This window comes from Erithacus rubecula (genome assembly GCF_903797595.1).
Source record: "Erithacus rubecula genome assembly, chromosome: 14".
Taxonomy (NCBI): Eukaryota; Metazoa; Chordata; class Aves; order Passeriformes; family Muscicapidae; genus Erithacus; species Erithacus rubecula.
This window is the reverse complement of record NC_136666.1, coordinates 8,603,467-8,627,362: the sequence shown is the minus strand read 5'-3', so window position 1 is coordinate 8,627,362 and position 23,896 is coordinate 8,603,467. Positions and strand designations below refer to the sequence as shown.

General features: G+C 42.8%; 1 protein-coding gene across 1 annotated transcript in view; it reads right to left on the bottom strand.

The window, feature by feature from the left end:
- Window positions 1–5,639: 5,639 nt before the first annotated feature.
- AGBL1 (AGBL carboxypeptidase 1) overlaps window positions 5,640–23,896 on the bottom strand; it is a 264,251-nt gene continuing 245,994 nt past the window's right edge. The window contains 1 exon segment of the mRNA XM_079318217.1: window positions 5,640–7,895. Coding sequence (XP_079174343.1) covers window positions 7,592–7,895 — 304 coding nt within the window. The 3' untranslated portion in view covers window positions 5,640–7,591.

Sequence of the window (23,896 nt, the reverse complement as noted above, 5' to 3'; positions counted from 1 at the left end):
ATTCTCTGTATTCAGTCTGGGAGAATGAGCAAAGAATGGGGTAACAGAGCAAAGAATGGGGATACAGAGCAAAGGATGGGGTAACAGAGCAAAGGATTGGGTTACAGAGCAAAGGATGGGGTAACAGAGCAAAGAATGGGGTTACAGAGCAAAGGATGTGGTTACAGAGAGGGGTGTGGAGAGCTCTGAAGCAGAGCCCTGTGCTGCAGAGGCTGAAGGTGAGGTTGGCAGATGTGCTGACATAAATAAAGTTCAACAAACATGGAGCTGAACTTCAACAAAAATATATGGGATTTTCTGAAAAAAAAAAAAAAAAACCAAATTGATTTTCCATTGTATTTTCTCAGTTATTCAAGTAAAATAATCCTGCAAGCATGACTCTGGGATTTCTTTTTGGGGTGGGCTTAAAGCTAGGAGTCCCATCTGATCCGGTAGTTTAACTTCACTCAGAAGTTAACAAGGCAAGGAAATAACTCAATAAATGATCCTTTTCCAGTATCTTAGGATGTAGATGCTGTGGGGCTCCCTGTTTCTCTACATTTACCCTAAAGAGACTAAATCACAGAATCATAGGATGGGTAAGGTGAGAAGGGACCACTGGAAATCATCTGGTCCAATCTCCCTGCTCAAGCAGGGTCCTCCAAAAAGTGTCACTGAGGATTGTGTCCAGATGGCTTTTGAACATCTCCAGGGAAGGGGAACTCACAGCCTCTCTGGACAAACTGTTCCATTGCTCAGTAATCCTCACAAGAAGCAAGTTCTTCCTCCTGTTCAGGTGGAACTTCCTGTGTTCCAGTTTCTGCCCATTGCCTTCCATGCTGTTTCCTGGCACCAGGGAGAAGAGCCTGGCTCCACCTCTGTGACACCCTCCCTTCAGATACTGAGAGACATTGACAAGGTCCTCTCTCAGTCATCTCTTCTTCAGATGCCTAACTTCTAGAAAGCTAAAATTAGTGGAGATGAAACCTGTCTCTCCTAAGTAATTCCTCAGCTAATGTGCACCTTCCTTACAAATACTTCATATAAACCATATTACTTCATTCTTTATGAAAAGAAAGTATTCAAAGCTTTCCTAAAGCAAAGACATATGTTATCCTCTAAGCCAATTAGCCAATAAAAGAAAGGAATTAGATCAGCTTGACAAATCCATGTTTATTCTCTTTTACCACCTTCTTATCCTATAGCAACTAATGAATTGTTTGTTTCATAATTTGTTGAGGTTTCTGTGTAGTGACTCATCTTAGCTGGCTGATTTAAATTTCCTGGCTCTTCTTTTTCTTTCTATCTACACAAACAAATACCCTATTTGCCCTTTTCAACTCTTGATATAGGAGAAATTCTTGAAGTCCATTCCTAACTGTTCACAGACTGTTTTCACAGGACAACCTACAGGAGAATTCCCTCAGGTCAAGCAGTTTGAATTTGCTCAGTCAGTGTAAGGGTTCTTTAATTTACACCCCTTTTCTCTGGCCCATTCCCATACCCCAATCAGTGTGACCTGTTTTATATTTATCTAGCAATAATAATAATATCCAGACTGTTTTGGTGAAAAGGGAAGTCAAATAGGCAATGATGACTCCAACCATTTGCATGTGCTCTCTCTCTCTGTGGTACGTATTTTACAGTTTTATTCTTTCTTGCATATTTATAGCATATTTATAGGATTTTTTTTTTCTTCTCTTGTGTGTTTGTATCCACCTCTAATTCATTCTTTGCCAAGACCCTTCTGATTTCATCCACACGTGCTTTGGTATCATTATCTTCTCATTCCTAGTTTGCTGCTGCTTGAACTTTCAAAAAACAATTAATTTCTCATTTTAAGGTATTAATGAGGTCCTCACACAATTTTAGTGTTTTTCTTTTGTTCTATTCTTCTCCCTGCCTTAGGAGATCTCGTCATTGCACCTCTGCTCTAATCTCTAAGTCAGTGCTTGCTGGCCTGTATTCCTTTTTCCTTGACTCAACCTACCAATTCCCTGATGTTTCACAGCCAATTAATCCTTCTTCTGCTGTTCCTACTTTCTCTTTTCCATGTGTCTGGGAAGCTGATTAACTCATAGCTTGGTATATGTACTAAGGCTTTATATTCTTCCTGTTTAGCCCTTACACTCCTAGCCTTTGGGCAGAGACATTTCAGATGTTTACCAGATTGCTCCATTCTTCTCCCAAGTGCCTCATTTTCACCTCTATTAAATTTCCCATTTTCCTAACTCACTAACCAGCATGCTGCCTGGTTCTTGGAAGACTGCTGCTCTGTAAAAAAATCCAAAGTTTTTGTCAACACTGTCCGTGCTTTCACCTCAAGGATTTGTCTGGCCCACCTGTGCCACCTTCCACAAAGACCAAAGGAAACACAGCAGCCCCTGGAAAGGAGTTAGAGGTGATCCCAGCAATGGGCAGGATTTTTATTTCAGTGATGGCAGATATATGTAGGAGGCAGCAATTAATCCTTCCTGTTTGCCTTCTCTCAGGATATCAAATTGTGTTGTAAACACTGGAGATTTAAACCTCTTTGTGACCCCTTTCACCGAAAATAAATATTAATAACCCCACTTCACAGACAGGGAAACAAACACAGAAAAGCTAAATGACTTTTTATGGAAATGCCGCGGCAAAGGCAGGAGCTGCCAGAGCATGCACTGGAAACCATTCAGGGAAAGCCGTCAGTCAGGCCTTAAGGAGCAAGGGGCAGAAAACAGGGTTGTGATTGCAATTACATCAGCTGGTGAGGAGCCAGCCCCTCAGTGCCCAGAGCTCGGTTAGCCAAAGGCTATGGCACTTTACTGACACGGGAGTTATTGCCAGAGCATCCAACTGATGATTGTTTTTAGTGGTAGATTTGTCTTCCCTCTCACTGGTCCATGCATGAGCTACAAGCAGCTTAATTAAAGGGTAAAAAAGCCCCTGATGCTAAAATAGCTGCCTTGCCATCTTTCTGGAGATCATGCTAGACTCGTAGCAGGGCACTTCTTCTTTGTCTCTCACTCCTTCCTGTTCTCTCACTTTTTAAAAAGTGAAATAAAAGAAGCAGGAAAAAGAAAAGATGAAAAATGCAGCCACAAACTGCTCCATCAACAATAATATGCCATGGATCTTCCAGGAGCTGTCTGAGGATGTGAGTCCCTGGAGAGAAAGCCCGAGGGCAGGGATGCTCCAGGCTCATGAAAAGCACTCACAGACCCCAGCGCACAATGCAGCGCTGAGGATACGGACTTGGCTGCCGTTTATGGAGTGGGGAATACAGTGGCAGATTTATTCTACAGTAAAGAGGGTTGTTTCTTGGTAGCACTAATACTGACACATTATCTGGGGACGGAAGAGGATGCACAAATAGGAACAATTCTCCCATTTCTCTGCCTGTGTCTCCCCCAAATGCCCCCTACTCCTATTCCCTCCTGTTCTCTTCATTCCTCTCCTTGCACTGAGTCCTCTCCTTCCTCTCTGATTTATACCTTATTTCTTTAACCTTGTCCTTCATCTTTTCCCAATGCAACTACATGGACTGGGTTTTTAGTTCTCCAAGATTTTGCATATAATTTTCAACTGGAGCCTTGTGTCCAGCCCCCTGCCTGGAAAACCATACAAGAGTTTTCAAAAAGAGGGTCAGATCCTGCTCTCACTAAAACAGGAGGGAAAATTTTCTCACTGTAAGGACCAGACCATGGGACAGGATTGACTGACAACAACCTGAGAGAAGAGGCCTTTAAAAATTATCTAGCACAGCTTAAAGAGAAATGTCCTAACAAATCATGACTGTGCATCACTGAAGGGGAAACCAGTGATGGCAACTACCACCACACTCCTGCACAAAGTAATTCCAGCTCCCCTCTCATCAGCTGAAATCAGTCTAGAGAAAACACCTGGGCAGTTCTACATCTACATTTCTCCCCCTCCTTATTCCATGAACACACACTTACTTTCACTACTGTATTTACTATTTGTATCTCACAATGGAACAGAAACTGGGAGCACAAACAAATTGGTCAAGAGTACAAAAGGGATCTGTGGCAAAGAAAGAAATATAATATGAGTGTCCCAAATGGCTGCCAAACAGTCTCTGACTCAGGCTTTGCATCTCCAAGGGATGGATAGGGGCAGTGGATCTTGTCCAAGGACAGATAAGACAGGAGATAGCTCTATCACCCACATCTCTGCTGTTTGGCAGCAGGAATGAAGCAGTGGAGGAGAAGGGCTGCTGTCTTTCCCTCTCCTTAATCTGCTTCCTGCCTGCTTCAAAAACAACCCAGTGCACGGTTGTTTATTATTATTATCACTGTTATTTTCCAGAGTGCTGTAAAACTAGGGGATAGAGCACTCTGACAGCCTCATAACAAACAGCAGATAAAACTAATTAGATTTTGTTCTTCCTTCAGTTTGCTGACTTGATTCTTTTTTCTTTTTATTGTTTAATTATTTATTTTTTAGCCCAGAGAGGTTTACACACACACACATGTATTTCACTAGACACTGGCAAGGCATCCTTGGGGTGATCTCTGACAGGAAAGGGATATTGTGGCCGGGAGACCCAGGAGCTGAGACAGAGGGTGCAGTGTAGTGCCGGGCTCAGCACAGCATCTTCCACCCACATCATGCAAACTGGGGGGAGGAAGGAGAGCACAGCCATTCACAGCCTCTGAGAGAGCCAGTGTGAGACAAAAGGCATCAGTAAAAAAAGTTAATGTGCCTGGCAGGAGCCCAGAACTGCTGCAGCAGTGGGGACCAGGCGAGTCACCGTCTCTTCTGGCCACTATGGGAATATTTGGCTTGAGTCTCAACCTGCCAGCCTTGCTGACTCTTGAGGAACGACAAAACGGTGGGAGCAGGGCGACTTCCCTCTCCCTCCTCCCTCTCTCCATCGGCCGTTTCCAAATTCTTTGGGATTAGCCAGCGGCAGCAAGAAAAGGCGCTGCTCCCGGTGCCCGGCACTCAGCGGGCTCAAGCGAGGTGACGGGCCCGGCGCAGGGGACAAGGGCTCCATTCACTGCGGGTACCGAACCAGAATTACAAGTGTGCAAGAATAAACAAGGCTGGAGTTAATCTAAAGTTGTTTTACACTCTGTTTTATTAAAGTCAATGCACTTCCGTTCCTCTGTGCGGAGCCTAGCTCTGCTTAATTACCATGACTCAGGGAGAATTTTAATAGCGCGGAGCGCGCAGAGCGCACGGAGGAATGCTCCTGACCTCTAGAGGTCTGTCAAAAGAAGAGGAGCATCTGCTCCCTGGGGAAGTTCTGGAGGAAAAGGAGAGAGCCCACAAAACTGCTTCTCCTGAAGTTATCCCAAGTGGCTGGGGACTCTTCTGTCCCGCTGCACATCCTCAGCAGCAGCTGAGCATCCTTGGGCTGGAGATTCTCCTGCCCCTGCCTTCTGCAGCATCCTCACTGCTTGTGACAAGTCATCGGGCACAGGCATGGGATGCTGCCAGGGAGAAAAGACTGCCCAGGTTTTTTACACCACACAGCAGCATTTATGCAGGTGTGGGTGATGTCCAGGGATGCTGCTCCCAGCCCAGCTGCATTTGCATCCCAGACACTGAAAACACCCAGAGGGCCTTTGCCATCCCCCCACTTTCTGCAGCTCCTAGCACAGAGATCTCTGAAATGGTGATATTGCTCATACACATTTGGCTCTAAACACACATGGAAGATACATCTTTTATTATATGATGATGATTCTTGCACATAGTCACCATGGCAGAATTTTCCCACTGAACTGAATTCTCCCTATCTTAAAAAATTCAGAATGAAACAGCTAGAAAGCCAAATTTTATAGCCAGAATATTTGAATCTCATTAATGAAAATGCTGACTGAAGATTTTTTTTTTCTCTGCAATAGCATTTACCACTGTCAAACCTTGGTAAGCTCCTTTCAGCTACTGTTGTGGCAGTGTTGGTACAGAAATCAAAGTGGGTGCAAACATGCACACTTACAGACACAGATATGTACAACAGTATTTTCTTCCCTGTGTTCTGGGGATGTGCTGTCTGCTGAACATCCCACAGCACGGCTTTTGTATGCCAAGTCAAGTTTTCATCATGCCTACAAACACTGGATTTTTAAGTTAATTATACACATACATTGTTTCTTTGTTAATAAGGTTTAAAGCAGTATTATACAAACTATTATAATGGGAACACCTGTTTCACCTCTTTTGTGTCCCTTCCTGTGAGCCACCCTTTTATTAAAATTCAGTATTGTGTGCAACAAGCTGCATGCTAAACCAAGCAGAACAGGACATCTGTACAGAGGCACACACCACACCTAATGAATTAGTCTGGGCTAAGAAGCTCAGCTTCTAAGGACCCAAGCTGCCTGTCTTTTGAGCAGCATCATAGAGAGAGAGAGACACAGGAAACCCTTATGTGCCAGTGAAGACTTTAAAATACATAGATACTGAAAACCGAGCAGGACATGAAGAAGCTTTTTATCTAAAGAGCAACCTCCTGCTGGAAAATATTGTCTAGGCAGTCTGAGGAAAGGTGCTCAGAAACACATCTTGTTCTGCACTAGGAATTCTCTTCACAACCAGCATAAAACCAGGAAGATGACATAGTGTTTTAATAATGCATGAATATTAATAATAACCATCACTGGTAATCACTGGAGTCCTTGCAGGCTGAAATGCTACAACACACTGTACATTGATCCTTGTCCTTGAGCCTCAAAAAGCAATGACAGAGTTAGGAGCCTCTTGCATCTTAAAATTAGCTCCATTTGGATTCAGGGCAATGCCCCATTTGCAGCAGCAGAGTCTAAGACACATGGCAAGATCAGGCAGTGTAAAGTATGAGATGAAGTGACATGGCTTTATGCTTTAGAGATATAAAACACATGTGTGGGTTCTCTGTGCTGGATTCTCAGGAATTGGGAGGCAATTTTAGGAGAAATCTAATTTTTCTTCATTTGGGGATTAAAGAAACTGTTCTGGTTGATGCTTGGACTAAATTCACTCCTGGATTTTGCCACCTTCACTAATCTATTGGTGAATTTAGCCCAGGTTTGCAGAGGATCACTATGAATTGTCACTGCTGCTTTCCTTACTGTGGCACATTGGATTTCCCATGCTGTTGCTGAGATATAACCAAATCAGAAATATGCACAGCCTAAGCCAACCTGTTGAATGCACTGTAAAAATTCTGATCAGACAGAAATCAGAGACATGCTCTACAGCTCAAGAGAGAATGGCAACAGAGAGCTCTGGTGAAAGGCATCCATAACTGTCACTTCTCCAGGCAAAGGCTGCCTAATGTCAGAAAAAGAGAATCATCTCTGATTCCTTGGTCTCTAAACACTGTTCCTTAGGTCAATCTGTATGAAACCACATGCTAGAGGCAGCCATGAAACTGGGGATTATGTTTAGGAATGGATGATCTCACACAGTATCACCTGGGCTAATGGCCCCTCACTCTGCCTCATGTACAAAGTGTAAGGAGTCATTCTCAGCAGATGTATCTATACAAATTACACAAACATACAGTCAACTAACCATTCACAACCAGGACCAACACATCTGGGAAGGATGCTGAAGCTGGCAAACAGGCAAACATGAGCAGCAACCCATTTTCTTGCTGCTCTGCAAGTCACAGCCTTGCTCACACAGGACTGCTCTCAAACCCACTGTACAGTCCAAGTGCTGTTGAACCCAGAGGAAGAGCTGTGTTGTTGGCTGCTGGCTGGCTGGAAATGTAGAGCCCCCTCAGAGCCCTGGAGCTGCATGTCTGTCCTGTGGTCACTTCATCTTCTGTCTCCCCTTCCACACACGAGAGGCACTCCTGGATCTCCTGGTCTAGCTCCAAGAATTCCTCTTCACCATCAGAGCTACTGGCAGTGTCATAATCAATCTCTTCTGCACAAGGAGGTTCATCATCAGACTCCAGGCTGCTGTTACTGCATCTTCTGCAGAAAAACCACAAGAGAGACTGGACGTCACCAAAGGAAGGGATGTTCTCAGGGGAAGAGCAAGCAACAGGGAAATGGAATTCTGGGCTCAGCCTTGTGAGGTACCAAGCAAGCTCCAGTGTGTCTTTGTGTCTGTCTCATCAGTGAGAGGGATTAAATGAAGAGTGATACTCACTGACCTCTCAGGAGTAAAGCATTATTATTCCCACCTCTATTACTGCTATTGCTTATACAGAAAGAGAGTGCTTTACATACAGACAATACCATTCTTGCCTTGAGGCACTTACAAAGGTCACAGAAGCTGAAATATAACAGAGAAGAAGGTATTCAATTTCCAGAAGGTTGCTGGTTTAATCATCATCCCCCTTGCTGCAGTTCCACACTTAGTGTAAGCCCTAATTAATCCAGGTGGTTGAAGTACTTTGGCATCTTTTCTTCCTGCTCTGTGCAAGCTCAGAGCACTGCTAACAAGATGCAGCACAAACAAAAACCAAGCCTCTTGGATCTTCAAGCACACTGGCTGCAGGGAGGCCAAAAGCACCAGGAGTGGCTGTGTTTTGTGAGGAACATGGGAAGACTTTGATAGCCTGGCTTCCTGGGGAAGGGCCAAATTCAGAGCCAAGCCTGGGTGGCTCAGGAAAGGCTCTAAGTGGATGTCACAGCCATGTCATCTGGCTCTCAGAAAGGCAGGTCACCCCACCTTGGCCTCCTGCCATTTACTCAAAGGAATGGCCACAAGGGCTTTCCTTACATGCCCACTTTCAATGCACACTGCATGAGGTTGCCTGATGCAATATTTATGGCAGAAAAGTGACCACTAGACTAGATGGCTCTGGGGGTCCTTCTCCCAGCAGCTGCATCTCCTCCTTCCTGCATCCCAGCTGGCCCATGAGGGCAACTGGGTAGTTTTTTGAGACTAGAAAGAAGCCTGTGATTTCAGTGCTGTCTGGGTCACAGTCTGGATGAATCAGGGGAAGAGATACTGCATTTTTCACCTCCAGGTCAATGTTTTCAATCAGACTCAGAGAAGGGGAATGTATTGCTTTGGGGGACAGGAAAGGAATAATAATATTCCACCTCTGGGCTAGAGTTTCTAATTTGTCCCAAGCTGGGAAGAATGAATGGCTTGACAGATGGAGCATGCACAGCTTTAATGTGTGATCTGCTCACTTACATGTCAGTAACCTGAATAATCTTCCAGCTTTCAGCTGTTTCACAGTAGTGCCAGCAAGTGAGGTTTCAGAACATACCAAAGGTGTAAAGTATTGCTTTTGCATGCATTGATCCCTCCCCTCTTCTGCACTCCAAGAAAGGTGTAAGATTTTCCTAGTCTGAGACTCCAGGTCTGAACTGCATACTATTCTGCAGCAGAAACAAGCAGTGTCAACCCACATCTTCTCAGGCTGATCTCTGGCTTAGTTTACTTCAAAGGCTGGGTAGAAAGGATTTTGTGAAAGCCTAATGGAGCTGTACAGCTTAAAAATAAATAAAAGAATAATTATGCACTTTTACAGTTTCTGGCTCTACTTCAGTCTGCTCAGAAATCTGGGTCAGGAAGAACTCATACTGAAAATGAGGATGTGACACAAAACAAAGAAAACAAACAAACCAGGACAGTCCTCCCAGCACAAACAGCAGCAGCAATGGTCCCAGCAGAGTCTGACCAGTGGGCTTGATTTCTTCTTTTACTTTTCATATGCAGGCATGGCATGAATTACCATGATACTGAGTACCTATGATAATGTTCAAAGCTGACTAAACCCAGGGGAACCAGAATTTTCATTTATAAGCCCTGCTCTTGCAGATTTGCAATCAAAAAGAACCAAAGCATACCTACTTTCAATATTGTAGCTTTTGAAGGAGCTGCTAATGCCATTGGGACAGAACATAGCTGTTGCCCAGCTCACTGATATTTTACAGATGGAACAGCTTGCAGCCTAGGAACTGAAGGTCAAACATTTGCATTAACAGGATAATTGGGGGGAAAAAGGTCTCTATTATTACTTAAATCTGTGAAGCCAAATAACAGGAACTTCTGAAATTTTCAATAATTTAAGTGATTTTAGGACTGTATTTCTGATGAAAAAGGGAAAATGCCTCCTACCACAAAAACATTTTGCTAATGAAGGGAAGTCTGGAAGACAACAAACAGAGAATGAAAGACAAAAAAAAAAAAAAAAAGCAAGCCATTTCTTTACATTGCAGACTGAAGGGATATTCTTTAGGAAGCAAGCATTTATTCATAAAACATTCATAGTGGACTTCCAAAGCTCCCCCTTGTTGCCTGCCTGCACAGCACACAAAACACCAAGACCATGAGAGCTCAATTTAGGAGGGCAGCTGTGCTGCAGAAAGAGACTCCCACGAGTGAGGATGTGCTCAGACCCTGTTGGGAGATCAGGAAGGAAGATTTGCTTCCTCATTAGTTCTGCCCTTTGCTCCTTTGCTGTGGCAGTGGTGAGCAAGGCAGCTAGCACTGATCTTAGTGGTGGCTTCTCCAGCCTGGACTGACACCCTGGATCAGAGTCACCACCACAATCTCACAGTGAGCCACCAAACAGCAAATGGATGGCAACCAGCCTCCTCCTGCTGCAGTCACACTGCTGGCTCCAAAGCTGAGAGGATCTTTGTCACACCAGCAAACTCCACAAACCAGTTACATCTCTGCACTACATGGAACTGTACATCCAAATAACTCGCTTTCTGCTGCAGGAAGATTTAAAACACATCACAAAGCAACACAAATGGGCTGGTTCCAAGCAGCAGGATCCACCAGTCCTTGCACGTGCTTCCCCACACCACAGAGACCATCTCCTTCAATGCAGATGGTGAAATATGGTAAGGAACAGGATTGCCAACATCTATTGACTATTGCATTCTTTCCCAACAGAGCTTTGGAGGGTTTGTTTGTTTATTTTTAATCTGATTGGTAAAAGCTGGAAAATAATTCACCTGACAAAAAATGAAACAAAAAACAAAAACAAAACAACAACAAAAAATAACTACCCAGGAGACATGAAACATATTTATCAAAGAATAATGATGTTGTCTTACAGAAGGTAAACAAAGAGGAAAACCAATGACACTACATTATAGAAATCCAAGACAAATACAGACTATGAATACCACTGAACATGAACACAGTGCAGAACAGAGGGGGAAAGGCTGGTGATATATTCTACAGCCAGCAGTCCCCCAGTTTCACAATAAAGCATGTATACATTTGGTTGATCTTCAAAACCTACAGCCTCGTAGCCCCCATCTATTCCAGCTGATGGGAGCCACAGCAGCAATTTGCAACTTCATGATGTGATAAATAGAATTCCTTTGTTTTGATTTTTAATTTGCATGTTTACTCAGATATGACTTAATCTTAATTAGTTCTCCTTTTCTATGTGGGTGTGGTTTTTTTTTTTTTTGTTTGCTTGGTTTTGAAAAGCGAGCAAGATTTGGTTCCCTGTAAAATAATTCTGGGATTTTTGCTGGTTAATGGGAGGAGAAGGGAGCCCAGTGCCTCCTTACATGTCAGCATGGCTGGAACTTTGTGGTATGACTGGAAAACATTTCTTTCAGGTGCCTACTCTCAACCCCTCATTCTGAGTCAGCCTGCTAGGTCACAGCTGGACAGAAACCTCTCATGCCAGCTGTCCTGCTGAGCCACACCTCAGAACACACATTCTGCAGCTTGGTGATAAACCATAGCTGCACACTGCACTTGGGGATGAGTGGCAATCTCTCTTCCATACTTAATTTTCATCTACTGGTACATTGCACTTCCAGGGAATGGAGAAAACTAGAGAACCTCTAAGCAATTTCTAGAGATTTTTCACTCACATTTTGTTTTTGTGGCAGGTCACTCACTCTCTGTGTATTCTGCTGGCTGGCTCAAAATAGAATACTTCATTTTTTTCTGCTGGAAGGAACAGGCACTCACAAGTGTCCCTCTTAGGGAATCTGTGACTACTGCTCAGGGTTTCTGCTTGACCTTCACTTGACAGGCCTCACAGTTGCAATGCATTACAGAAGGAAGTGGAGCACTTGCTTTTTTTTCATATTGCTCCTCTCACTGTTGAAATTTGTTGCAGCCTTGTCAGAGAGAAACTGGAAGTGGGAGGGCTTAAATGCATCACATAAAAAGGAGGAAAAAGCTGAGGCTGGAGAGCACTGCTGGTCATGGACATACCAATGATTCTCTCTGAAAGATGTATCAACAAACAAGCAAATGTCCTCAACCTCTCTCTGCAGTGGAAAACAACCTCCCAGCATAATCATCCTGTCTGTAACCCTATTTTCTCCTTGTATTAAACTTTCTCTCCATCATGGTATGTCTCAATTCTTTGGAAGCTGCCCAAAGCAGGGATGTTGCTGTGTATAATGAGCCAAGCACATCTCTGATACAGTTCATAGACTAAATAAGGCAGGAAACAGCTTTACTGAAAAATTTTCAAGAGATGAGACATTCTCATGTGTCAATAGAAAACAGAAAAAAAGACTTTTATGTGATTAAACAGGCCAAGTTGTCTGCAGCTACAGCATTCACCTGAAAGAAGGTTGTGGTTTTTCCCCACTCAGGCAGGGACTGGAGACCCCAGAAAGTTCCCTGACCACAATTATCACCTATGCAGAAGGGGAATCACCCATTCGTTTCCAAAGAAGTTTTACCTATTGTATGAACAGTTGCCAGTGCTGGTAAATAAAGCATCCTGAAGCATTAAATATATGCTGCCCTCTCCATAGTGAATTGGAATTGCCTTGCCCTTCTGGCTTTTTGACATTAAAATTCCATCTACATCACCAAATCCAAAAGGGATGTGTGGTCTTGCAGTTTTGCTTTTGAGGAAACCGTATGTTTTATTAAAAGCAGGAACACTGCTTCTGAAGGCTTGTAATGAATCTAAAATGAACCTTAAGCAGACACATTTGCAGTAATCCCAGAGTACAATTCTGCCTTTAATTGCTTCATAAAGTAGTATTTTAGGACATAAATGAAACAACTATGATGCTTGCAGGTAATTACACCTGTAAGAAATACACTACAGCAACAACATGCCAGCAAAGAAGGGCTTTAATCTGCCCTTTGTGTCTGGATTTAGTTGCTACAAGATGCCTTGCACACCTTGTAATGACTTTCTAATTCCTGCTCTGCTGTTCAGCAGCTCCCCAGGCAGCAGCCTGGCACCCTCCTGCCTGAGGAATGCCAGACAAGGATCTGTTTAGTCCCTCACCAAGGGAGGGGATCAGCTCTGCTCTGGTGCAAGATGATTCCAGCTTTAGGAGCTATTGCTTTCCCCTCCGTTGTTGCTACACAGCAAACACTAATGGTGTTAACTTTGTAGACTCCCAAGGGATTTCCCTTCCCAAAGACTCTTTGAGAAGGACTTTTGCATCACACAGCCTCTCCTGAGAAAATGTGTGCTCAGCCCAAGGCAGTGCCAGGTGCCCTGGCTCTCAGCCCACCACAGCCCAACCTTTCACCAGCAATATGAACCTAATTAAACCTGGCCTTGAATTCTGTTTGCTGGGGCTGAGAGATGTTTGGTCTTGCTTTGAGTGTAGGTTGGGATTTTTTTTCTTTTTTTCTTCCTGCTGCAAATAGCCAAGAGAAAGGTGCAATTCATCGCTAAGGCTCGAACTAATTAGTTTTTCAGAAGTTCCCAGGCTAATTGTAGACTGCAATATTTATAATTGATTTGGCCAGATTAGAAATGGGTGTCTGGTGCACCAGTTAGATAAGTAAAGGACAAATGGGTTTTATTTAGAAGAGAAGGGAAGACAGCTTGTAAATAAAAGGAGAGCAAAAAGAGGAAGAAACAGGCAGACTCCTGGCCAATACTGTCCCCTAATGTTCATTCAGGCTTGCAACAATTTAACCCTGGGTCAGCATTTCACTTGCATCTACCATAAACTCTTCTTGTCCCCAGGAATGGGTGCCTCCAACAGTGGTGAGATGGTGCAGTAGGGGCAGGGGAGGTGTTGGGCACACTCCTCTCATCACATGTGGTTAGGAAATGGAAAAGCCTTGTATGAACGGAGAGCTGCACTGAATTGAAATCCACCATGCCATTGGGACAGCTTTGATCTTTCTGTGAAAGACGAGTTTGTAGAGAGGACAAAAAGTAATTTTTCTCCCATTTGAAGGGTAGCTGACACTGCATGCCATTCCTGGATTCCAGGTACCTCAGATCAGAGCCAGGCGTGCTTCCAATGCAAACCAACAGAACTCACACAAGCTGGTCTTCAGACGCGCAGGATGGAAAAGCTGTTGGGAAGCCAGAGGCTGTGGATTCAGTCTTATGAACAATCATTAATTTCCTCCTAATGGAGGACCAATCTATATATATCAGAGCAGGGCAAACACTGCATCTTTAGCATCCTTATAGCTGTAGGCTTGTAACCATTAATAAAAGCCACTGACTTGAACAGATACAAGTAAGCCACGAAATGAAGCTCTGGCAGCTGCTGCCGACCCCAGACATAATGAGTTTTTCTTTTCTCACCCTTAGACTGTTCTTAGGTCTTGTACATTTTTTTCTTTAAATGCATTCACATTTCAGCACAGGAAAACACCATCCAGTGAGTACTTTATGAAAGATTTGTGAGCTGGTATATTCATATTGGTTTGTGATGATGTTTTCTTTCACATGGTACAATACCTAGCTTGGACAGAACATTAATAATTCCATTAATCTGCTGCTTGCAAGGGCAGATATGAATAGAACAGCTGCATCCCCATCACCACTGACAAGCTAAACCAGGGTACTGAGTAAAATTTCCACTTACTATGGTGTGAAGTTAATTATAAAAGAACCAAAATTGGAAAACTCTGACTTTACCTCCACAGACATAGCAGGCAACCTGTTAAATTTCAGTCACACCAAGCAAGTTCAGCCACTCCACCCAAGCTGGGGGAACACCTCATTCATCCCAAAATGGCATCCAGCACCATCTTCTGTGTTAATTCCTTGGCAATATGATATATATCTGAAGAAATCTTGAGACATGACTGCCCATATCTGTACAGCCACTATATTCTTGACATTTGGGCTAAAATCCCAAGCACCAGGGCTCAAGCCCTGGGACACAGATTTTAAGCAAGTTGAAGACTTTTATAAGAAGCATATGTGATATATGTGATATATGGATCAGAGGAAATGCTTCCAAAACAGGTAAATTTTGGCTTTCTACAGCTTAAGCTTCCTATGGAAATAAGAGCAGTCAAGTCCTCTTGTATGGGAAAATACTTAGTGAGACTACCAGAACTCATTAGGATACTAAATAATGAAAGAGTTGCTGAAAATATGATTTTGAAAGTGTTTGGGAGCTTTTTTCACAGTGTCTCTATCTCAAGTAATTTCTTCTCAAAAAGATAATCATGTTATTGATGATACTTAGCAGCCCAGCCAAAGTAATACAGGAAGATTATTGGAATACTTGTAATTGCTTTTAGATGCTTCCAGTAGTTGAGATATTGGCACTGTGTGGGGGAAAGAAATGTGGAAAGATTTTGGCTTAGATGCTAAAAAATTGTACTGCTGAGGATAAAAAATGTAAAGGCAGGCAGGTTCTCTTGAGTTCCTGTTTCCCTTGATGCTCTTTCACATAATGCCACTGATTCTATCCAAGTTGGATAATTGGCTCTATATATTTAATTTCAAAATTCCAAGTTTCATATGTATATATCCCTTAGTTCTCTCCAAGAGTCTTAAAGGATTTGGGATTTTGAAAGCAAAGTGTTCTAAGATGGTCAAGACATGTCTAGACTTTGCCTTAGCTACATATGTGTCCTATGTACAAGGTATTTTTGGGTCACATAAGTACACATGCAAATATTTGTTTGCACAGCAGAGGACAGATATTTAATTACTTGACTGAAATAATAACTGCTGTAAATTACTAATTTCCAACCACTACACCCTGTGAAGGAGAAAGAAACCTCTTGGTTGCTAGCTTTTCTTGATGAAAATGCATTTTTAGCTGATACTCACTCTGATGTTTCAGAGAATCTATGGCAGAGGTGTATATACGTGTCCAGGTATGTAAGTTTAAAGAATCCCATAAATACATTACCACCCCTTATCTACCTTTCCTTAAAGACAGATAAATAATAAATTTATACACATTATAGACACAACCATGCACACAGTTACATGGTTTGCTCTGTATTCAGAGCACAATTTTCATTACAAGTCATAGGAAGTCTCAGGACGTGCTCCTACAGTTCCCTGAGAAATAACAATAGGTGATCATTGAACCTTGATGCTGGTGCATTCAAGTGGAATCAACCTGAGGGGAAGAGCTGGTTGTGACCAGAGCAAAGCAATTCTTTGACTCCAGTCCCCAGGTGAGTGTTTACAAAGCAGGAGTTCACCTGAAAGGGAAATTAGACCATCTGGGTAGCACTGGCAGCAACTGACAGAACGAGAGGGCAGCCTTAAGCTGCACCAAGGGAAATATAGGTTGGATACTCAGAAAAGCTTTTACAGAAAGAGTGATCAAGCACTGGAATGGTCTGCCCAGAGAGTGGTGGAGTCACCATCCCTGGATGTGTTTGACAAAAGACTGAATGTGGCACTTGATGTAGTTGTGGCCATGGCTTAGTTGAGGTATTGGGGCATGGGTTGGACTCCATGATCTAGAAGGTCTCTTCCAACCCAGTGATTCTGTGATCCTGTGAGTTATGTTAGGATGGTCGAGAGGCAGACAGAGATGGTTGTCTAAAACATCCAGTGTTGCTATCAGCTTAAAGCAGGACTGTGGTTAAAGTTAAGATCCTGGATATTCAGTAAGGAAATCAGGACATTTTCCTATTCCACATGGACCTGACTCATTCTTGTACCTCTTACAGTAAGGAATATCTATTTTAGAAACCCCTCTGCACAGATCTTTTTCTTTTACAATCTTGTGCTTCAAATGGGTAAAGGACAGGTGAGACTAAAATTACTCAACTCTGCTGAAGAGGATGATTCTTGCTCTGAAGCACCCAGAGAGGGGACAGGATATGGCAACACATGGAGGTTCAACAGCTGTTCAAACAGCTGCTTTTCCACTGAATTCTGCTTTTAAGGAAAGGCTTCAGACAAATCTCAGATTAAGAGCCACAGAAAACCATTGTTGGAGTACACTGAAGGCAGTTCAGGACAACATGATGGCAAAGCCCTGAAGCCTAAGAGGTTCCAGATGATGAGTATCAGTCAACACAGCCACCTCTCAAAGGAACTTTACCTCTGCAAGGTCCTATGTTATCACAGATTTCTTGGAATGGACCCAACACAAATCTGCAAAGTCATAATCATAAAAGTCATGCATTTCATTCAGGGATGCTCATCATAACTGATCTGAGAAACCTCCTGTATTGTAAAAAGTTCTGAGACTGCTATGGGACTTTTGGTCTCTCATCCCTTTCTGAGGAAAACAAATATATTTAATAAATATTATAGTTAGGAAGGGAGAGAGATAGAAACTCTGTGTGTACCTATAAGAATGAAAGACAACAAGGGCAAGGTCAAAGAAATCTATTGTGCCTTTAAAGCAGAATTAAATGGGGTTTATAGCAGAAACATCTGATGAAGTATGTGTGATAATAAATAATCAGTAATAGATCCAGCTTAAAACTTCAGCCTCTGCCCTCATCCTAAATCTCTTCTCAGACATAATGAGATTCAGATAAAACAAATCTGAATACTCATGTTCAATATATTTCAAAACATTCTGATCAATTATGTTTTTAACACCATATGGAACCAACTCCAAAACCTTGCTTAACCTCGCTCATTACACAGCTGATTTGCATATGCTTTGGACTCCATTAAGGACAACAAAAAATGCCATTTACTGCATATAAAAGTGGCAACACTTGCTAATTCCCTGATCTTGCCAAAGCCCTGCCAGATGTTTCATGAAGAATAGCAAGTATTTCATTATGTTCTCCCTGCTTCCTAAAATTTTTCTGTCAGGAACTGCAAAGATGAACAAGAAAAACAACAGGCATGGAGAGCTGACAAAATGAAGCATCAGTTTCAACCTATTTCAGAGCTCAAATGGGGTTTTAAAGGGATTCTTGGTGCCAGAAGGACCTTCCAGCCAGGAACAGATGAGTCCCAGTAAACAGGAGAAAGAGGAAAAACAAGGACCATTTGCTCTGATCTAAGGAGACAGGATCACCTTGCAAACAGAACAGAGTAAAGCACATATAAAAGTTGCCATTGCTGTTTGTGGTACAAGAGATCTCCAAATTCTCTTCTGTGTTCCTGTTGTAGGTATTTAATAATGTTTCACCTGTATAACAGGCAGATGCAGTTTCCAAATGAATCCATTTGTAGCTTGTAGCATCTATCAACTCCCAGCAGGGAAAAATTTTTAAAATTACTGTTAACATGAGTATTCTCTGAATATTTTATAAAAATCAATTTTCAAATGCCTGCCAAAATAGTCTGTGTTTTACCTGAAAGTTGCAATTACATTTTCTTTCTTTTTTTTTCTATATGTGAATATATATGTCTGTATTTATATATGCTTACATAAATTCTTAAAAAATACTAGCCCACCATGGAAGCAAGCATATTCTGAGTGAAAGCTGAAGCAACATAAACTGACAAAAGTATTCATTTAATTATAGCAAGACATGTATTTGGATGGATGGGGCAAATTACAGCACAGCTTGCAGAGCAGTGAAACAATCACTTTATAGAGAACCACCCCAAGCATTTAACGTCACTCTCTGATTTACAACTAAAAATGATAAAAGGTCAGTTCTTGTGTGCAGAGTAAGTGACTGAAAAAATATGTCAGGCTGTACATCAAAGGAAAATTAAATCATGAGGTTAAACCACTTGGTTTTCAAAGATCCAGGTTCTGTACTCAGTGGGCTTGCAGTCACTGTGAGCAGAGTGCTTTTCTCTCTTTGCCCCAATTCCCCAGTGATGTGGGCACAGAAGGCTCCATCCCTCCACCTGTCTGCATGGCAGAGCCAAGGTGTGTCTGAAGCTTTCCACTACCAGTCTAAATGAGGGTGCAGAGCTCTTCAATTGCCTCTGCTATCTGTGTCCTTCTCTCTTCTGAAAGCAGTGACCAAAAATGTGTTTAACATTGCTGAGCAAGGTCCAAAAAGGTGCTAAACCTTACTGACTTTCATCCAAAAACTCCTCTCAGCAAACCATGATCTCAGTAAAGTAGCAGGTTTCCAGATCCATTAGGGACAGAAGTCAGGTTCTTGATTCTGCCAGACAGGAATGAAAAATGTAGCTGGATGAGGATGTGGGGCTCCTGTTGACATCAAGAGGAGGGAGAAGTGCTCAATGATACCAAGGATTAGCTGCCAGATCATATTTTGAAAGAGAAATGCTGTAATTCTTGCAGTCCTGAAAACAAGTAATGTCATGAAAGTGAAGAGGAGATTATTTAGAAGGGAAAGAAAAAGCCAAAATGTACCAGATTTTCTGTACCCAGTGTGGCCTCTGATTTTGAGCTGCCCAGCAATCCTGGCTGCCAGATCCAGCTAAAGCAAATAAAGGCTGTGCATGCTGGCTCCACTGGACCTGAAAACCTCATTAGTCATGAAATCTTGTATTTCCTGGCATTTTCTTTGTAGTTATCTTTTCCTAGCTCCTCGTTTTGTCTCTGCTTCAGAAAGCTGCTTACTGCACCAAAATTAAGTGACACCACTCATGGTGGGCTCTGTCTTACAGGAACTGAAACACCAGTTAAAGACCAGGTCTTGAGTTGTTCTGGCTCATGAATTGTCACCAAGGCATGGAAAGAGCCCACAGAAATTATATTTTTCAGTGCAAACAGCACAGATCCCAGTGCTAGAATATACAAACACACTTCACAGAGGGGATGCATTTAGGAAGATTATATTCATGGATATGTACAGGGCTCTTGATTGATGTGTTCTGTGACAGAATCTCTTCCTTCCCCACCAAATCATAATGGCTTCACTTCCACAGACATTTCTGCTGCACCAGCAATAATGAGGTACCCCCACAGGAACACTTCAGTGCCAGTAACACACAACTCCTTAAAAAAAACCCCTGTATGCTGCTGAGGGACCCAGGCTCTTGGAATGATGGAGATAACAGAATGGTGGAGGCTGCTGCTGACTTCACCCTGAGTTTCCCAGGCTCTCGCTGGACTTTCTCCTTTTCTGCACAGCCAACCTGGAGATAAACTGTGTCAGATTTAATGGTGCATGATACAGGCAATTCAGTAGCAAGGAGAGGGGGGGAAAAAAGCATTTCTGAGGCAAGATGGGTTATCAGCTCAGTTCAAAAAGCAACCTATCAAGAAACACTGCCAAGGCGACTTCAGAAATCTATAATTTAGGTGTTACCTTAAGCCTGAAACTTTGTTTGAAAACTTCATACTTCTCCCAAGCAGACTGGCAAAGCCCAGGAGGATCAGACCAGCTATCAGTCCAGATGACAAAGTAATACACTTAGTGTGTATCAAGTGCTGTGCACATGAAAGGTACAGGAAAGATGACAACATTATGCAGTTTTATCCTGCAAGGAATCAAAGCTGTTATTACACAGCAGTTTTCCAAGGGCTATTACACTCCATTGCTTACCCACCAATCAGCTCACCTTACTGGGCTTCCCAACAGTATGAATCACTTTTAAATAACAATGCATTTACTTTACATACAAACTTTGCAGCCTGAAACACCCCATACTGCTTTCTGCAAAGGGAAGCAGCCTGAAGATTTATCAGGAACAGGGCATGTCCCAGCTGAGCAGCTGAACTCCTGAAAAACATCATTCACCACTAATTTTGCAGCCATTTCTGAGGCAAGGAATAACACTTAACTTTAAATCTTGTCATTTTCAGAACAGAAGGCAAAGAATTCTAAAGTCAGTCAACAACAGGTGCAAAAATTTTAAGGAGCTGAAGATAAGAGAAATATGCCCTGTGTCAAAACTTGGCAAAGGTGCAAGTCTTAGATCCTTAATTCCTAACACTCAGAGTATTTCTCGATTTGCAAGTGAATAAGGATTGCTGTGCAAGTACAATCACTCCATGGAATCACATTATGATTTGGGTTGGAAGGGACCTTAAAGATAATCTCGTTCCAACACTCCTTTCATGGCCAGGAACACTTTCCACTAGATCAGGTTGCTCAAAGTCCCATCCAGCCTGACCTTGAACACTTCCAGGGATGGGATAATGACAAGAGCAGTGAGAGCCTGTGGAACTTTTCATGCCAGCCTCACAGACTTGCTCCACAGATGGGCACCATGGCAAGGCAGGATGCAAACTGCAGTCACTGCTGGGAGGGTTGTGCCTGCTTGTGCAGCTCTGGGAAAGAACTACTTCCCTTGGGGCTTGGAAGGGGCAGAGCCAGGCCAGGGAGGCTGTGTACACTGATCCAGGGCTCTCTGAGGCAGACTTTTACAGCCATGCTCCCAGGTCTCAGTGGAAGACAGCACAAATCCTGCAGGTTGCATTTCTCTGACACGCACCTATTTGCTGGAACTGTCTCAGGAGTTTAGGAGAAAAAGGCTCAGAATTAAATACACTTACACAATTAGAGTTGTATTAGCTAAGCTGATAAGGGTGAATTTAATAGGCATAATGTGTAAATTATGTGTCCCAAGATCTGTGGCTATGGAGGAGCCCACCCAAGCACCCCAGATCAATAGCTGTAACTTCTGGAGATGCTTCCTCCCACTTCATGCTGTTGTAGGTATTCCCAATGCATGAGGTCCATGAGGAGACAACCAGGAGAAAAGAAAATTTCCTGAGCTGTCTACTCCCTTGCTGCTTTCAAGGTCTCCCCATCCCAGAACTTTCACATATCCTTATCCCACACTACTCCCTAAGTCAGGAAATGCCTAATATTTCTCTTCTTACAAAGGGTCTCCTTTGAGATGGATTAAACTGTAACTCCTTAAACTCAAACCTGTCAATTTCCTCTGTTGGAGACTTTGGATTTAGATATCTTTGCTCTACTTGAAAATACCCACTAATAACAACCAATTATTATTATGAAATACATCCTTAGAGATAGAAACTGTCTGCTAGGAAAGACTGAAATGAAGGGAAGAGAAGAAAAATAAAAATACTATTCCCACTTACCCTGACAGGGATTTAATCACCTTCCCAGCATGTCATACCAAGAGTCCTTGGTCAGCCTCCTGAACAAGACTCAATTGACAGCTACAATGTAAAGCACTTGATTTTCTCACGATAACATTAAGCATCATTACTAGAAATGGATGATACAGTTCAAAGCTAATTTCAAATTTAATTTGAAACCATTAAATATATATGTAATTGCCTCTTCCCACAAACCAGCTTTTGGGCCCTGAAGGCAGCATCCATAGTAAGCTAAAAGACAGTATGTGGAGCTCTTTCTGTGAGAATTTACAAGTGTATATGAGAGAAAATTATTTATAAAATGCATACATGGGGCCTCTAATAGGAGGAATTGAAATCAAACATTTTTGTGATGAGGGCAGTTTTAAAGCAGTAACTGTAGTGGGAGGAGGTGCTGTAGGAGAGGAACAGAGGGTTAATGTGCTCATCTGGTTAATGCTGTGGACCTGAATGTTCAAGTCATGGTAGAAAAAAACTGAGCAAACCAACTGTGATGCATTCCAGAAGTACTTTGGGGTGCATCATGAATTCTCAGAGAGTTCAGAGCACAAGCAAACTGTGCTGGACAAGCAGCAGTGGCCTGCTGCCCCTGAGAATGGACCTGTCTGCTTTAAGGGCAGTGCTGAGACTGACAGCCTCAGAATGAGCATCCCTGGCACAGAGCTGAGCAGCCCACTAAATGAAAAAATCCTACCAAAGCACAGATTAGAAAGTCAGTTATGGAGGTGAACAAAACAGTAGCTGGTACAGAATTTCAGTGGGGATACTAAAAATCTCAATCTAGGGCACATCAAGGAAATGAGCTCTTTGTAAAGCTCAGGAGATGCATGAAGTGAGACACGAGACACAGGCAGGGTGGAAAGACTAAAAGTGTTAAAGTACCTGCATTCTCAGATGGCCTAGCCTCCAGCAGTGCCCAGGACTGCTGGCTACAGGAACTACAACAACATCAGGCTCCTTGGAAAGGCCCTCAGTTTGTTCAGACCTGACAGGTGTAGCAGGAAGCTGACAGCCTGACAGGAACAGGGATCTGGGTAGATGACAACTCTTGCCCAAAGCCTGTTGCAGGAGAACAGGATGTTCCATGCCAGGACATCAGTAGCAGGACTCAAAAGGCTCAAGAAGGTCAATAGGGCTGTTGCATTCTGGCTATAACTGCACAAAGGATAATGCAACATAGTTCCTCGTGTAATGGAGAAGCAAAATATAGAGCTTTACTTAAAGAAAGACTACACTTATCTAGGGTAATACATGTAAAACAGAATAAAAAGGTCTAAGAGGCAACACCTCTTTGAAAACATGCTTTCTGCAAAACATCAGAAGACACTCACACAGCTCTCACACACCCTGCAGGTGCATAATCATTATTATAATTTCTTATCCTTGTGCAGCCTGGGAAACCCAAGGCTTCAGGGCTGCTTTTTCCCTGGTTCCCAGCAGTATCCAACAAAATAGGGCAGCTGAGGACAGCTGGGAATGGGACAACCTACAGGGGCAGGGGGGCTTCAGGGACAGACACACCTGCATGGTCAGGCTTTGGCCAGTACAACAGAGTGGTGGAAATAATTTTGAAATGTGTTATCCCTTGGTAAGCCTGGATACAAAACAGGGAGCTCATATGTAGATTGTGGCCTATTTACAGTTCTGAAATCCAAACATTATACATTCTTATTTCCTTATCCAGTGTTGATTCAGCACTTAATTACCTACCTGCTGGCCTGGCCTTTTCTGCCATGCTGGTGCCAGACCATCACTGATGTGTCTATCAGGGTGAAAGGAGCTCTGAACTGGGTGATAAATTGTTGTTTTTGCTGCAGCTGCTCACATCTCGTAAATGTTTAAACAGTATAATCACACACATATCTAGTAGCTGCTTGGTTATGTTTATTTTGGATGAGGTGCTA